General features: G+C 46.5%; 1 protein-coding gene across 1 annotated transcript in view; it reads right to left on the bottom strand.

Annotated features, from left to right (window-relative positions):
• Nucleotides 1–13,763, bottom strand: part of RASAL2 (RAS protein activator like 2) — a 163,989-nt gene extending 150,226 nt beyond the window's left edge. Inside the window, exon 1 of the mRNA XM_039384023.1 lies at nt 13,555–13,763. Coding sequence (XP_039239957.1) covers nt 13,555–13,714 — 160 coding nt within the window. The 5' untranslated portion in view covers nt 13,715–13,763. The remainder of the gene's footprint in view (nt 1–13,554) is intronic.
• Nucleotides 13,764–14,351: the final 588 nt, after the last annotated feature.

The following is a 14,351-nucleotide window of genomic DNA, read 5'->3' as shown; positions in this document are numbered from 1 at the left end:
GGTGCTGATGTTTCACTTGCATTGCTGGATATTTCAACCGGAGAAAAAGAACATCCTAAAAACACTGCAAACCACTAACAGCTTTCACATGCCATGCCTCTGGACCAGCATGGCCTCTTGTACCCAGGTTGCTTCCAACAAAAACAGCGCCACTCCTCTTCCACCCGGCATCCTGCTGGCGAGAAACGTGGAGAAATAGCTGGTGTCTCCAGCAAACCGCTGGGTAACCCAGCTTGGCACCGTCCTGCAGCTGGCACCCCAGCAGCTGCTGAATCCTGCATTCTCCCCCCAGTCCCACGCAGCTCCTTTAACCTCAGAGCCCTGGTCATGCTCAGCCCAATGCCCCAGGTTGCCTTTCGAGGGGAATTACTTCAAGCAGCTACTTGTAGCTGTGTTTTTAGCCCCTCAGCCTCTTCCAGCGCTCCATTTACAAGCATAACTCCACTTCCAGGTCCAGTTAAACACGATACAAGGCAACAGGGAAGGCAGTGAGGATTATGACTTACACCAATGGGCTACAAGAACCTTCTCCTCCGATTCCTTGCTACTTGCAGCACCAGTGAACATCTCTTGTAGTTTAAGGTCTCCATTCACCTCCTGGTAAAGGTTTTCCTAAGAGGGTTAAGGGCACTGCACACCCAACATCAGTGGAGTGAACACAAGCTCATCTCCAGACCTTAATGGTTGCTGAACATCACCTTTGTTGAAATTCCTTTGACATCTCCACACACAAAAACAGTTTCCCCTCATGGTTTGCTTTGCTGTTCCAAGCAAAAACTGCACAGCTAAAATTAATAGCATGCTCATTTTATAACAGAGGCCCACACACACACACACGAAAAAAATAAATCTGGCTACTCTTTGCTGGAAACCAAAAAGCCACCAAGGTTCCAGAAAAAGGACTGAGGTGGATTTTTCTTTAGGGTAACTAGTGTTTATACCAACATGACACCCGAGTGAAATGCAGCAGGAGGGGGAAAAGCAGCCAGTTTTAGGAGATGATGATTACAAATGCTACATCCGCTTTGTGAAATTACACAAGTGAATTATTTTTTTTCCAATGAGGCATTAAGCCCTCCACAAGACTTAGCTAATGTTATGTATCTGCTGAAAACTGCCCATCTGCATCACAGTAACTGGCCTTTAAGTGTGCCCACAAAGAAGTAAGCACATACCTCCTGCCCCAGACAAAAAGCAAAGGCACCACTAATTGAAGAGAGATACAGCTAAGCCTCAAACTGAATCACCACCACCAATGGAAACTACAGGAAAAAAAACAACTCTGGGAGCAATGCAAAGGAAGAATACCCAGAATGAGTAAAAGGAGTAAGAACTGGGATGTTCCTCCTTCCAGCTGTGCAAGTGCTTAATAAGCACATGACACACTGCTGGCCCCTGCAAGGGCAAGAGGCCAACACAGTGCCCTCAAGAGTCACAGGGCTAACCAATTCCAGTCATGAGTAATGAGAGCTCCAAGGAAATGCAGGCATTTCCTTCCCTAATTCTCCAAACACCCACCTCCAGGGTCTCAGAATGGTCAGCAACAGAGCTTAGGAAGGAAAGTCCCCAAGAGTCAGTCGTGTCATCTACCCTGGGTGTAGGCAGAAGGCCACTCAGCCTGGTCCAGGTTTTCATCTCCCAGTATTAAAGACTGCCTAGTGAGCTTCCAACATTTCTCATGGAAGGCACTTCCTTTTGGAAAGGAATGAAAAAAAGCAACCTTAAAGCGGTGCAAGTAGGTCACCAAGAAGCCACATCAATAAAGTCTGGAAACAAAACAGGGAGGGATCCTGTGTCAGCTCCAGAATCGAGTGGTTATTATAAATGGAAATCAGAAGTACATTTCGACTGGTAAGCTGATGAAATGGATGAAATTTAAGCACACTGTAAGTGATACACTGCAGCTTTTCCTTTGTAAGTCTGCAAAGCTCCTCTAAGTTTTAAACTTAATTGCATGCTTTTTAGACTGAACTCGTGATAACCCTACTGAACTCCATCACCAACCACAGCAGACCGGACAGCAAAGATTTATGTTGCTGGGCATCAACCCCCCAGTACCCCTCTGTCACCACAGTTTCAATTTGAGATTCACCCCCAAGTTATCTTGGAGCCATCTAGGTACAGAATGATCTGTAAACAGATGTGCTGGTTATGTTCTACAACTGGCTGGGTATGTCAGCCAGGAGACCTCATGGCCTGGCCAGCAGATATCTCTGATAATCCTGCAGAGCCTGCTACAAAACCTCATCAGCTTGAATGCAGGGAGAACTAGGGCCCAGCAGTCCACTCTCACCTTTTTTTTTCCCCAAAATGTTAATGAAACATCAAAGCTAATGTAACCTGTGATCATAGCAAGCAGTTTCTCAGCAAGGAAGAAGCAGGTCAATTTAATTCTTGGCACCTGTTTATAGGAACCTGCTCATATGGGAAACTACCTTCACTCCCATCAGAGCTCCTGCTGTGCCCCAGGCTGCCTGGTTTCTAACCCATCCCAAGAAGGGGTTTGGATGCAAGGAAAACACTTATGGTCTTTGGATAGTAGTAGCTATTGCACTTCAAATTCTTCATATTGACGGGGCTTAAACATTTTTTTTTTTAAATATAAGTCAAAACATAGGACTATGGAGATAACCACCTTTTAGTTATGGATAACTCACAGCTGCTCACTGGCTAGGGCATGTAATAATCAGGCATGACTGACAATGTACCATTATATCACCATTAGATATAAGATCAGGTTAAAGGTGCCAAGAGAGCCATTAAACCCAAATTAATAAAATGCACATTTTGAGATAACCGGCCAAACACCCTGATGAAATTGGGAGCCAGAGAACTTGGAGAACAGTGATTCAGGTGAGTGCTGCTCTTACACCAAACACACATTTATCATTGACAGCCACGCTGCACTTTCAGACAGTTTTTGTATTTTCACCCTTTTCTGGTTTTTAACACAAAAAAAGCCAATGTGTTCTGACAAAAAAAAAAAAAAAAAAAAAAAGCAGAACAAGTTGTGCCAGAATTGGGAAGATTAATGCCTTTTCATACTACTTAGGTTTAAACTGTTACTACTGCATTCCTCTCCAATTCTTTTCCAGCAAAGCTTCAGACATATTTTGACTTTTACGACATGAAAATTCCCCATTTCCAGCACCGGTCTGGAATTAAAAAAATATTTGTTTCCTTCTTATCATCCTTCCCTCCTCCTGCACATTCATCATTTCTGCGAACAGAGGCTGTTTACTTCACATTCCTGACTTCCCTATTAGTAAGTCCCAAAAAAAAAAAAAGAAATTAGAGCGGAAAATGCTGAACTTCCGTCTGTAAAGCCTGTCTGGGCTGACAAAAAAAAAAAAAAGGGGGCTTTCTTCTTCAATTTGATTTAATGGTTATAATGATTTAATGGTTATAAATTGAGAAATGAGCAACCACTAGAATCAAAATGAGGATAGCTGAGTTAGAAATGGCCTCTGTTCATACTGCTGGGCTGCTGCTGACAGAACTTGACAGGAACAACCAGAGGAGCTTCTTCGAGCAGAGGAGTGGCCAGCCAAGGGGATGGGAAAGAAAACTGACATAAATATTTCTGGCAAGACCATAAAACTTTTTTTGCTACCTCACTATATGGGATATAAAACTCGTTATCTCCAAGCAGTTGAGGCTGTTTGAAAACTTCAGTGAGCAAGGCCTTCCTTAGCTAATGGAAGGATTCAGGGAAGGACCCCATGAAATCCATTCAGCAGGGTAATCCATCACCCCACACCTCACTGGCATCCTAAGCAAGTGCTGTCAGAGACAAAGAGACCCCATAAGCCTATGCCATCTAGAAGATAAATCTTCCTAAACCTGGTTTAGAAAGATGTTGATTACCTTCCTGATGTCTTATTTTCCAAGATAACCTATCAACCACCCAACCACCCTGAACGAAAAAAAAAAAAAAAAAGATGGAAAATAATTACAGAAACATACCTCAAAATAGGAAATACTTAGTATTATTTGATGAGGAAGTCTAATGATTTCCTAGCAAGTGTGAGCACATTGTGTTTTTGGTGCGTGGTGTACGTGTTCCAGTATATTCAAGAGAGTAGGAAACCCAGGGAAGGCAGCAGCTTGTCTGTACAGCCTGAAATATAACCTCATAATGTAAATAAACATCTTCTCAGGAAGCTTTTTGTCTCCACTTCTTTCCTAGTGCCTGCACTGCACTGTACTCTTAAGATAAAATCCCAAAGACAGAAAACTACTATGGATCAGTGAAATGTTGGCAAATCCAACAAAACCTGTGTTTCTCAGTGGCACTGGGTCTCAAATGCCATGGGAAGGATGTTGGAGCTTGAGGTGGTTTATTTAATCATTGCTCTGTGGTTTTCCAGTCTCAGTCTGTGATATATTTTCTTCCCCCAGTCTACATTGAAGAGTTACCTACTTGAAAATAATGATTTAGGCAAACACCTGACCCTGCTCACAAATTAAGAGCAGTTAATCAGTGCTGGCTATCCAAATTCCTTCATACCAGCAGTCCAGCCTGCTATCACACTGTAGTGAGAAAAATTTATTACATTTTGAAGGTCAATAAAACTCTACCTTTGGCTTTTTTGGGGAAAAGAAAGAAAAAAAAGGAAAAGAAAAAAAAAACAACAAAAAAAAAAGGAGTAAGATGTAATCACCTGAATGAAAGTCTCCCCTCTGAGAGCATCTTGCCCTGCTGACCTACAGATCTGACAGCTAATAGGGTATTTGAGAGGATTATTAATAGGCACAGAGGATCCAAGTACAGCAGCAGGCTTAAAGGTACCCCAAACACAAAGCAGTGCAAGCGAAAGCATGCAAGCAAAGCACTGTAGGTGTCTCAGGAGATCTGGCTTCTCTTGCCAAGTTTCTTGTACGTCCTTGGACAAGTTATCTGACCTACTTGTGCCTCGTTCCCTCACCTTCCCAGCTCAGAGCAGCCCTCTCCCATAAAACCATTACTGCCCTGGATGCACTCACACAGCAAGGCAATGAATGGTGCGAGTGAGGGAAGCTGCTCCTTCCTCCTTTGAGCCTGGAATTATTAACGAAGCAGGCACCATTCGCCGGGACAAAATGGAACAGAGAACTGAAGCAAAGCGATCACTTAATTTCTTAATGAGATTCAAGGCCCGGATTCAGCTACTGCTGCTCTCCACACATTTCCCTGGAAGCCTGGTGGCAGGCAGGGTGCTGACTGGTGCGGCATTTGTACCCTATCTTGTCGAGGGGGGTATCAGTGCACTAAAGAGTCAGCTAAATGAGGGTGTGAATTACCGCCGCTTATCTCAAGCCAATCCGCTGACTCAAGCAATGAGAAGCTGAAGAAAGCGGGCAGGTTTTTAACTCCATCTGCAATTCAAGGACCAAAGATTGAATACAAACCCCTTCAGAAGTACCAAACCCATCTGTGTTTCCTCCAACCCCTCGCTAGCAAAGGAGGGTGTGCTTCCCAAGAGGAAAAACGCAGTTATATTATTAAACGCTGTTATATTCCATGTAGCCACTCTAAGTTCTCCTGTGAAGGATATCCCAAAAAATGGACATGTCATGAGTGTCCAGGCTTCCCAGCTTATTCAGATAAACATGAACGCTGCTATTCCACAGCTGGGGAACATCAGTGCTCTCGCAGGAAAGCTCAAAGCTGTTGTTGGTGCAAGCTGGGTCACTGCCATCCAACAACAGCCCTGCAGCCCCCGCTGCCTTAAGAGTGTTTTCCCCCCTTTCCTTCTCACTTCCACACCACGGAATACCTTGCAGCTGATAAAAGGACCGAGCTGGAGGTGCTGCACGCAGGCAGTGCTAACTCATCTGGCAGGGTATGCTGCTCCCTCGGGTGCTGGCCAACCCAAAAGTGCTCTGCTGGCTCCCAGGCCTCCACAAAGCCACGGCCAGCAGGAGACACGGGGCACCACAGCTCCAGACCTGCATTCCTCGAGCGTTAAGCTTTGTCTGGAATACTGCTAAACTGCCTTTGGTTCCTTCAGGCCAAAAAAAGCCCTAAAAGCAGTGCTGACACAAAACAGCCCCTGAAGCCCCAGCAGGTGGTGGTGGGCTTTGTTTGTTTACATGTGGATATCCTGGAGCAAACTGTCAATTCCTCGGAGGTTTCTCACTCCATATAGGAAATTTTATGTCAAGTTCCTCTCTCCTTGTAGTAAACTTCACATCAAAACACAAGTTCTCATCCTCTCTTCCAATCTCCTGCCTCCCAGTACCTTGCTTCAATTCCCTGTTATCAGAGTATGGAAAGCTCTCTCACAATTAATGCTACAGTATCTAAAAGAGAATTTTCCATGCTTTTTTTTCATGCCATCCAGACTGGGAACAGGACCGAGGCGAAGAGCTCCTGCTGAATCTTTCGGACTGTTACATGAAAGCCTAACATTGGGAGGGATTAAGTCTGAGATCATTTTTAGTCACAGATTCCTCAACACTTCTCTTCCTCTCCCCACTGTACCGGTTTCCATTCCCACACCTCCTCGGAAGCCAGGACTGAATACACACAATCCCCTCGCAGCTCCTGATACTCCACCGTGTAATCCTCCATCCACTTCCAAACACACTTGCCATTTGTTATGTTTTCTATATCCTTTCTTCTCCGGTCCAGGCCACAGATTCCAAAAGACAAGCAAAGCAGCCTCTGCCTGTACAACACCAAGCGCATCCACAGCGCAGCACCACGTAAATAGAACGAATTATCTCAACGCAGGAGAAACCCGGGGTATTTTCAATCAAACCATTAATATCCGAGAACGCAGACACGGCACTAGGGGAAGAGAAAAGGTGCCTGCAAGTTTTAATCAAGCCAGAAACTCACAGAGAAGCATGGGCATTCTTATGCAAATCCGCACCAGACGCACCGCAACATCTGCTGAAATGGGTGTCGTTTTCCCACAGTTCGCAGAATTAATGTGTTTAACTAAGTGCCTGCCAGTGCTTGCAGTGTAAGAGCTAATTTCTAATGGGGTATCCCCAGCTGTAAAAGAAAAAAAAAAAAAAATAACAAAAATCCCTTTAGATAATCAAGGATCTAAATCCAGGACTTGGTTTTACATTTACTTAATGCAAAGACCCCCTTCACCTCCAAGAGCTCATTACTCGCACTGCTCCGACTTGCTTTATAATTAAAAATAATCCCAGTTCTTGGAGAAGAGCCTTTCTACGTTTTCTGACCTTTTCAAACCCCATTAAAGAGAATTAACAAACGCTATTCCCTCCTGATCACTTTTCTAAAGGCTTTCTGAGACAGGGGGGTGTCAAAGCACTCAAAGGACTTTGTGAGAAGTTTACAAACCAAAATGCAGTAATTTTTCCTTTCACTTGGTTACTTTCCTTGCAGATACAATTTGTATTTCCATGATTACTATGTGCTCACAAAGGATTTCGAAAGAATTCAGATGAGAGCCTAACTTCTGACCCTGGGGCTAAAAAGGCATATACGCCAGAAAACGCTGCCATTTCAGCTGTTTTTTTTTATAAAAATCTATAAATATCAGTTAAAAGGAATCCATGATCTCATAATAAGTCAATGGGTCACAGTTACGCTCTTCTTATCTTCCCTTTTTTTCCCCTATTGTTTAAAAATAGGAAACAGCACCACATGAAAATGTTTAGCCAGAGATAAATCGTGTGACTGAAATACAGGAGTCAGGAAACTGGTGTTTTAAAATAATGTCATCCTCATTTTCCCCAGCACACTCTACTATTGTTGATGCCTCCAAATATTTAAGTGACTTAATAAATTAGTAACCTAGGCAACATTTGCCACAACACAGCCAGCTGAAAGAGTCCAGCTAAAAACTCCTAAAAAAATTTTTTTTAAAATCCATTTGTGCATAAATTAACACAAATGTTCCTTAAAAAGAGGAAGGGCTAGCAGTTTTAACGCCAAAGGGCTAATTTTGCAATAAAGTTTGGGAGTAAAGCAACCAAAAAGAAAACAGGCTGCATCCAGCCCTCAAATCACCACTGCCAATGCACAAGAACATGAGCAGAGATTCAATAGCTGCTCAGGCACACGAGACCCATAATTCATGCATGCTTGTAAAAATTCCCTGGAGTCAAAAAGGGCTATCAGAGGAGCTGCCTCAGAGCAGGCACGAGCAGATCACCTGTAAGAGCACTTCACTCACATCTTTTGATACTCCCTGCTGCTGGCTGGCAAGGGAAAGCAGCATCTCTGCCCACAGCACACTGGACTGTTTTTCATCTGTAGCAAATGCAGTCACTTAAAACCCTGGTTTTTATTAAACTTTGCCTTTTACAAAGGGGCTCCAACTAGAAATCCCTGTCACTTATCATCTCAACAAAACGAACAAAGGCTTTATGCCTTTGGTATTTAGTGTTTGTCCTTAACGCGGTACCTGAAGGCCACGATAAGGTCAGATATCACCACAGCAGGCATTGTCCAAACACACAGGAAATGACATTTCCCGGCCCAAAGAGGTTTATCTCCCAAGCCTGCTTTTGCACCAACTTTCTGGGCGAGTTAAAAATAATCCTATTGATCTGAAGGGAAAGAAACGCTGGTGAACACTGACCTTCTCCACTTTCCAACACGAGACTGGCTGCACTCACCCTGCAGCTCTCCAGCTCCCTTCCAGCCTTCCAAGGGTCTCAACAGGATTTAAGGTGCAGGTGCAGCTAAATCTTGCCTAATAGCAAATGTTCTCCTGCAAGGAACTGCAGCTCCACACAGTCAGAAATGCAGCAGCAGACAAAACCCAGCCCACGCACCTCAAGGAGGGGAAAACCCTCTGTAACAGCCATCAGGCCGCCTCGTTTAGGAGTCTTTTGGGGTTTTTTTACATTAAAGACACTGTTCCCACCTCCCCCTTGTCACACAGCCGCTTGTAACGGAGCTGGCGGGGGCCAGCCATAAGGTTTGGGAGCGGAGAGGAGGCGATATCCCAGCGCGTTTCGGGCATCCTGGGGCGTCCCGGCAGGTCCGGCAGCACCGCAATGGAGATGCCGCCACCTGGTGGGACCTCCACGGGCTCGGGTGGAGCCCGGAGGGGCAGGCGGGACTCACACCCAACATTCCCGCATGGACACCTCGGAAAGCGCCCGCCAGCAGCACGAGCAGGGCTGGGAGGAGAGGATGTGCTGACGAGATGCTCCTCGTTACCAAAGCCTGTTGGTGCTCATCCAAAGCGAGAGGGTCTTTGCATTTTTAGATACAAATGCAAGAAATGAAAGAAAGGAATAAAAAAAAAAAAAAAAACCAAAAAAGAAAAGGTAGGTGTCAAGCTACCTACAAAACCATAAAGAACTGAAAACCCCTGAGAACAGAGTCATGGATATAAAAGAGTTGAGCAAGGAAGACAACAGGTTGCTGGAATGGATAATTCACAGGAATTGGGCTTTTGAACTGAATTTCACTGGGAGATGCTTCTGCTCAGTGCCTGAGCCACAGCTATTTTTCAGTCTCCACATGACACTGTGTGCATTACCGTGGCTTCAGTCCTGAGCCTGGTATTTTCTGAGGGCCAATACTTAAAAGCCTGGAACTCGGGCTTGAGGTAGCCAAGAGACATTTCCATCGGGTTGCACGGGGTCTGGGGCTTTTTCTAGAGTCAGAGTCAGCAAAGCTCCACCTGCAGATCAATATCCATGAAAAGGCACGGATCACTTCTAGCCTGAGTTTGAAAAGGCTTCTCCTTCTGCCAGGAGAAAGGGGGGTGAGGAGGCTCATTCCGACAGCGAGGAATGTCTCCAGACTGCCCGCAGGATTAGAGGACAAGGTGATGAAAATGTCCATATCTGATCTGCACTGGAGTTTGTACAACAACCATCATCATTTAGCACTGTTGGTAAAAGAGAAAGACATCTCCTAGTCCAGATAAAGCCCCCAGAGCAACACTGCTTGTCCATAGGACGAACACTCAAGAACAGACCCTTCCCTGTGCTATTTCAGCAACTCTTCTGCAATTTTAGCACAGGAGCGTTTGCAGTGAGCTCAGAGCAGGCACATTAAGAACAAATCTGACAACCACCCGTTACAGGAGTTTACAACCTGTTTAGACACAGACTGTAAGTCAGGCAAAAACCCATTCTGCCCCCATCACATGCAACATTTAACACCAATGCTGTGATGCTGGCTTTAGAATTCATTCCTACAAAATCCATGGATGTTCAGTCAGCCACACCAGGCAACGTAATTACTCTGTTTTCACAGTTAGCTCTGAGAATGCTGTGAGTTCAGTTATTCCCCTGCCTCCTCCTCCCAAAACCTGTTTCAAAGAGTAGAGAAAAAGACCTTGAAACACGGGTGGGTGCTTTCAAAAGTCAGTTATCCCTTGTGCAGAGAAAAAAAATTCATACCATTAATCCAGGCAAGAGACCTCTTCCCTCCTACCCGTTACACACACACCGTGAGTCTGAATGGAAGCTGTCACCCAGAACACATGTCAATACATATTTTACAGAAACATTACTTGTGTGTCAAAACCAGTTCTTGGAAACATCATCTAACAGCACTCACATGATTTGTGTTTCACGAGCAATTAAACCTATCACTCCAACGAGCAAATCTGCTGTTCCTGTCCACTACTCAAACATCAGGTTAGAGGAACCTAATTATGTTTCAAACTCTGTCCTTCAGTAAGAAAACTGTATTTCCATGATAATGTCCCGGCTAATTCCCTAAAGCAGAGGCTGTCGAACCTCCAGAACGCAGAATGAAACAGCCACCCTTGGAACTGGTGCAGCTAAGGCAGGAAATGCAAAAATAGCCAGACTGTGATTTAGATCTCATAGTGAAGTCAGACAAGACCTCAGTGTCACACTGAAATCACATCCCAGACATTGTAAAGTCCTACTGTATTCACATCACTGTCATGCTGCTGGCGAGCCGCAGAGACCAGTAATGACGGGACTTTACTGCTGAATTCTTTTCTCTGTGCTTACAGACGAAGTTTTACAGGCTCTGCAACCAGACCAGCTCCCCTCGTGCCAGTAATTACCTCCCTGGATAGACACAAAGTGGATGGCACACCACTGCCGAGCAGAGCCGCACAGAAATAAACAGCTGCCTGTCTCTTCAAGCGCCTGCTGAACCCTTTTTCTTTAAAATACACATTTCCACTCCTTGGGCCACTTCTCAGACAGTCACCTTTCATTTGGGGCAGCTTCCCAACACAGTGGTCCACGTTCATAGAGACATGTTGGAAAAGAAATGTGGTGACATCAAAAGCTTCATTTCTTGCCGTGCCAGAAAATGCTCCTCCACTTTCCATGTGCTCGATATTCCTTCCTTCCCTCCCCCAGCCATTCATGGTGAAATAATTAGCGTTAGTGTTCTCATTGTTTATCAGACAATACAGACAATAAGGCTAAGCTTTCTGCTCCTGTTTTCTTTCGCTATGCTGCTGTGGTTCCTCAAACAACTGTGCAAGGCTTTACTTTTAATCCTATGAATAACACTTGTCACTCATAGGCTTGTAACCCATATTTAGCTGTGCACAAACGTGGCACAGTTTCAGCTTGATTCACTGTCTGCAAACTTCTCCAGATGTGCTCATGCAAAGAAAAAAAAGGCTAATAAGCAGGAGGAAACAAACAAATAATAGTAATCCAATGGCAATATCTTAGGGAAGGTAGAGAAGACACTACTCCATCAGATTCTTTATGAGGGAGAGGGATAATGAGCTGTTTCTAAACGCAGACTAGGAATAATTAGTTATTGTCCTTGGGCTACGAGATGTATTTTTACATGCTTGAAGTCTACCCTGATTTTTATAGCCTGTGAGCTGGCTGGGCCTCGTCACAGGGAATTTTTTTCCTATTTATCTACACGTTAGTGTCAGACTACAAACACATCACAACATATGACTTTATCAACAAGCAATGTTCCTCACTGTGGCTAATTTTGAAACCGCATTCCTGCTTCCACTCATGGAAGATACAACCTTGGGTAACAATCAGATAGCCCGGTGCCAGACATCCTCTTCTTAAGTACATTCTCATTTTACCTCTAGAAAGTGTTTTCAACAAACAAACCACCTGAAGGCAATCTGCTTTCTTTGGAGCAACCCCTGACAGCAGCAGAGAGGTATTTTTGTGGAAAGCTGCATTTTATAGTCTCAGCTTTAGGCTGGGATTAACAAAAGCAAGCTAGGCAAGAAGCAGCAAGCTAGACACAGTAGAAATTACTAAAAATCCCAAACTTCTATTACAATTAATTGTGCTAAGTATAACTTCACTCACTGATGCACCAGACAGAAAGTAGACAGACAACTCTGTCCCACTGCACCAGCTTTTCAAGCTTCCAAAATAAACACAAAGGTCTTTGAACAGACCATGCTCTCCAGAAAAGCTGCAGCCTGATCTTCCTCATTTGATATGTGCAAAGGCTCAGGCTGGTGGTATTCACAATAATTACCTGTCATCAGGCAAGAAACACAGCAGAGTTCTTGCAGATAACTTATTCATGTCATCTTTGTGTTTCAGGAATAACGCAACCAGTAACAGATCAATGACACGGGTAACAGAGAGCATTTGCTTCTAGTTTTACAGGGCAGGGAAAACCTGGGGAATCTCATTGGGATTCAGGGCAGGGGAGGAAAACGACAGGAACAATCATCAGAGTGACAGGGTCTGATGTTAAAAAGTACCAATAAAAAAGTGGTTTTACAGGTTCTCCACAATCATGGAAACACAGAACAGTGTGGGTTGGAAGGGACTTTAAAGCTCATCTCATTCCAACCCCTTGCCATAGACAGGGACACCTTCCACTAGACCAGGTTGCTCCGAGCCCCTTCCAGCCTGGCCTTGAACACTTCCAGGGATGGGGCAACAATAACAATATTAGACAAAGGTAACACGAGCACACACCACAACTGGCGCCTTTTCAAGGCTTGACCATCAAATTTGTTACAGGAGGGAAAACAAGATACTGCCAGCAGTGCTCTTCACTCTGAAGCCTGGGAGTAATTATCGTCAGATTACCAAGACAAACAAGAGGGAGAGACAAGGACGAGATAAAACAGAATTTCCACTATTTAGGTGCTGATGGAGAGATTAAGCCCGACTGCACTTCAGCTGTGGGAGCCTAAACAAACCAGAGGCCAGGCCACATAAATCAAGCTAATTTTAAAAGGTTACATACCAGGGAGAGTTTGACAAAGAAGGGGAAACAGCCCCGCGTCCTGCACTGCTAGGGATTTTAACATCCCTTTTATGAATAATAAACGTGCCAATTCAACACAGACCAGTAAGTCTGGGGCGACGGGACCCACCGTATCAGCACCTCCCAGGCCCTCAGTACCTCATTAATGCTAATTAGAGACGGCAGCGCTCAGCCCCGCCGGCACCCGCATCCCGGGACCGCGGGCACACAAAAGGCTTGGACGCGGATCCCACACCGCAGCATCCCGCACCCCGCCACAGGGGAAGGCGCGGGCCGGGGTGAACCGGCGGCTCCGGGAAGGGAGGTGGGGAGGGTAAAGAGACTCGGGAGCTCCGGCAGCGGGGAGAAAATAAAGGCAGAAAGAAGTTGGGGCCGGGAAGTTTTTCCGCCGCTCCCCGCCCCGGCGCCCCTCTCACCGTAGACGCGGACCCAGCCCTGCTGCTGGCAGACCGACTCCCGCAGGACGCGGTCCAGCGCGCCGCCCGCCTCCAGCTCCTCCGCGCCGGGCTCCGGCTCCGCGAAAGGCTCCGCCGCCCATCCCGCCGGCTCGCCCGCCGCTCCCGGGGGCGCCTCCATGCTGGGAACTGGGGAGGAGAGGGGGGGGGATGAGGAGGTGCCGCCGCCGCCCGCGCTGCGCCCCGGCCGCGCTTCGCCTTCAGTGCGGCTCCATCCCCGCGTCCCGCCCCTTCCCCGCCCGCCGCGTCAGCGAGGGCGGAGCCCCCGCGCCCGCCCGCCCCGCCCGCCCTGAGGGAGGGGTGGGAGGCGTCGGAGGTTCTGACCCTTCCTCCTCTCAGAGCCGCCGGCAGCTCCTTCCCTTTCCCCTTCCCCCGCCGTCCCCATCCCGGGGCCGCCTCGCTGCGCGGGGCTCCGTGTGGCCGCCCCTGAGGGGCTTCAAAATGGCCCCCGAGCGGCCCCTCCCCTCAGCCGCGCCAGGGCAGCGGTGGAAGGGGAGTTGTGGCTCGGGAGAAGCATCCCAAAGAAGTACTAATCGGGATAATCCCGCGGGGGGGGGGGGGCACGGCCACGCGCGTCTCGCAGCGGCCCTTTCTCCCGCTAGCGCCACGGGAACGTGAGGGAGATGGATTTACCGAGATGGGGTTTCCCGGGCGCAGAGCACGTCTGACCGAGACTGATAAATCTTTCATGCGCTTTACGCAGCCTGTTTCTTTCAGGTACCCGAGAAGATGTGCTGCGGGGAAAGGAGGACAACTGG

The sequence above is a fragment of the Pipra filicauda genome, unplaced genomic scaffold (assembly GCF_003945595.2).
Source record: "Pipra filicauda isolate LSUMZ 115617 unplaced genomic scaffold, ASM394559v2 scaffold114_size2234877_pilon, whole genome shotgun sequence".
In the NCBI taxonomy this organism is placed as follows: domain Eukaryota; kingdom Metazoa; phylum Chordata; class Aves; order Passeriformes; family Pipridae; genus Pipra; species Pipra filicauda.
The sequence above is the reverse complement of the archived record's forward strand: the minus strand, read 5'-3'. Positions and strand labels throughout refer to the sequence as shown.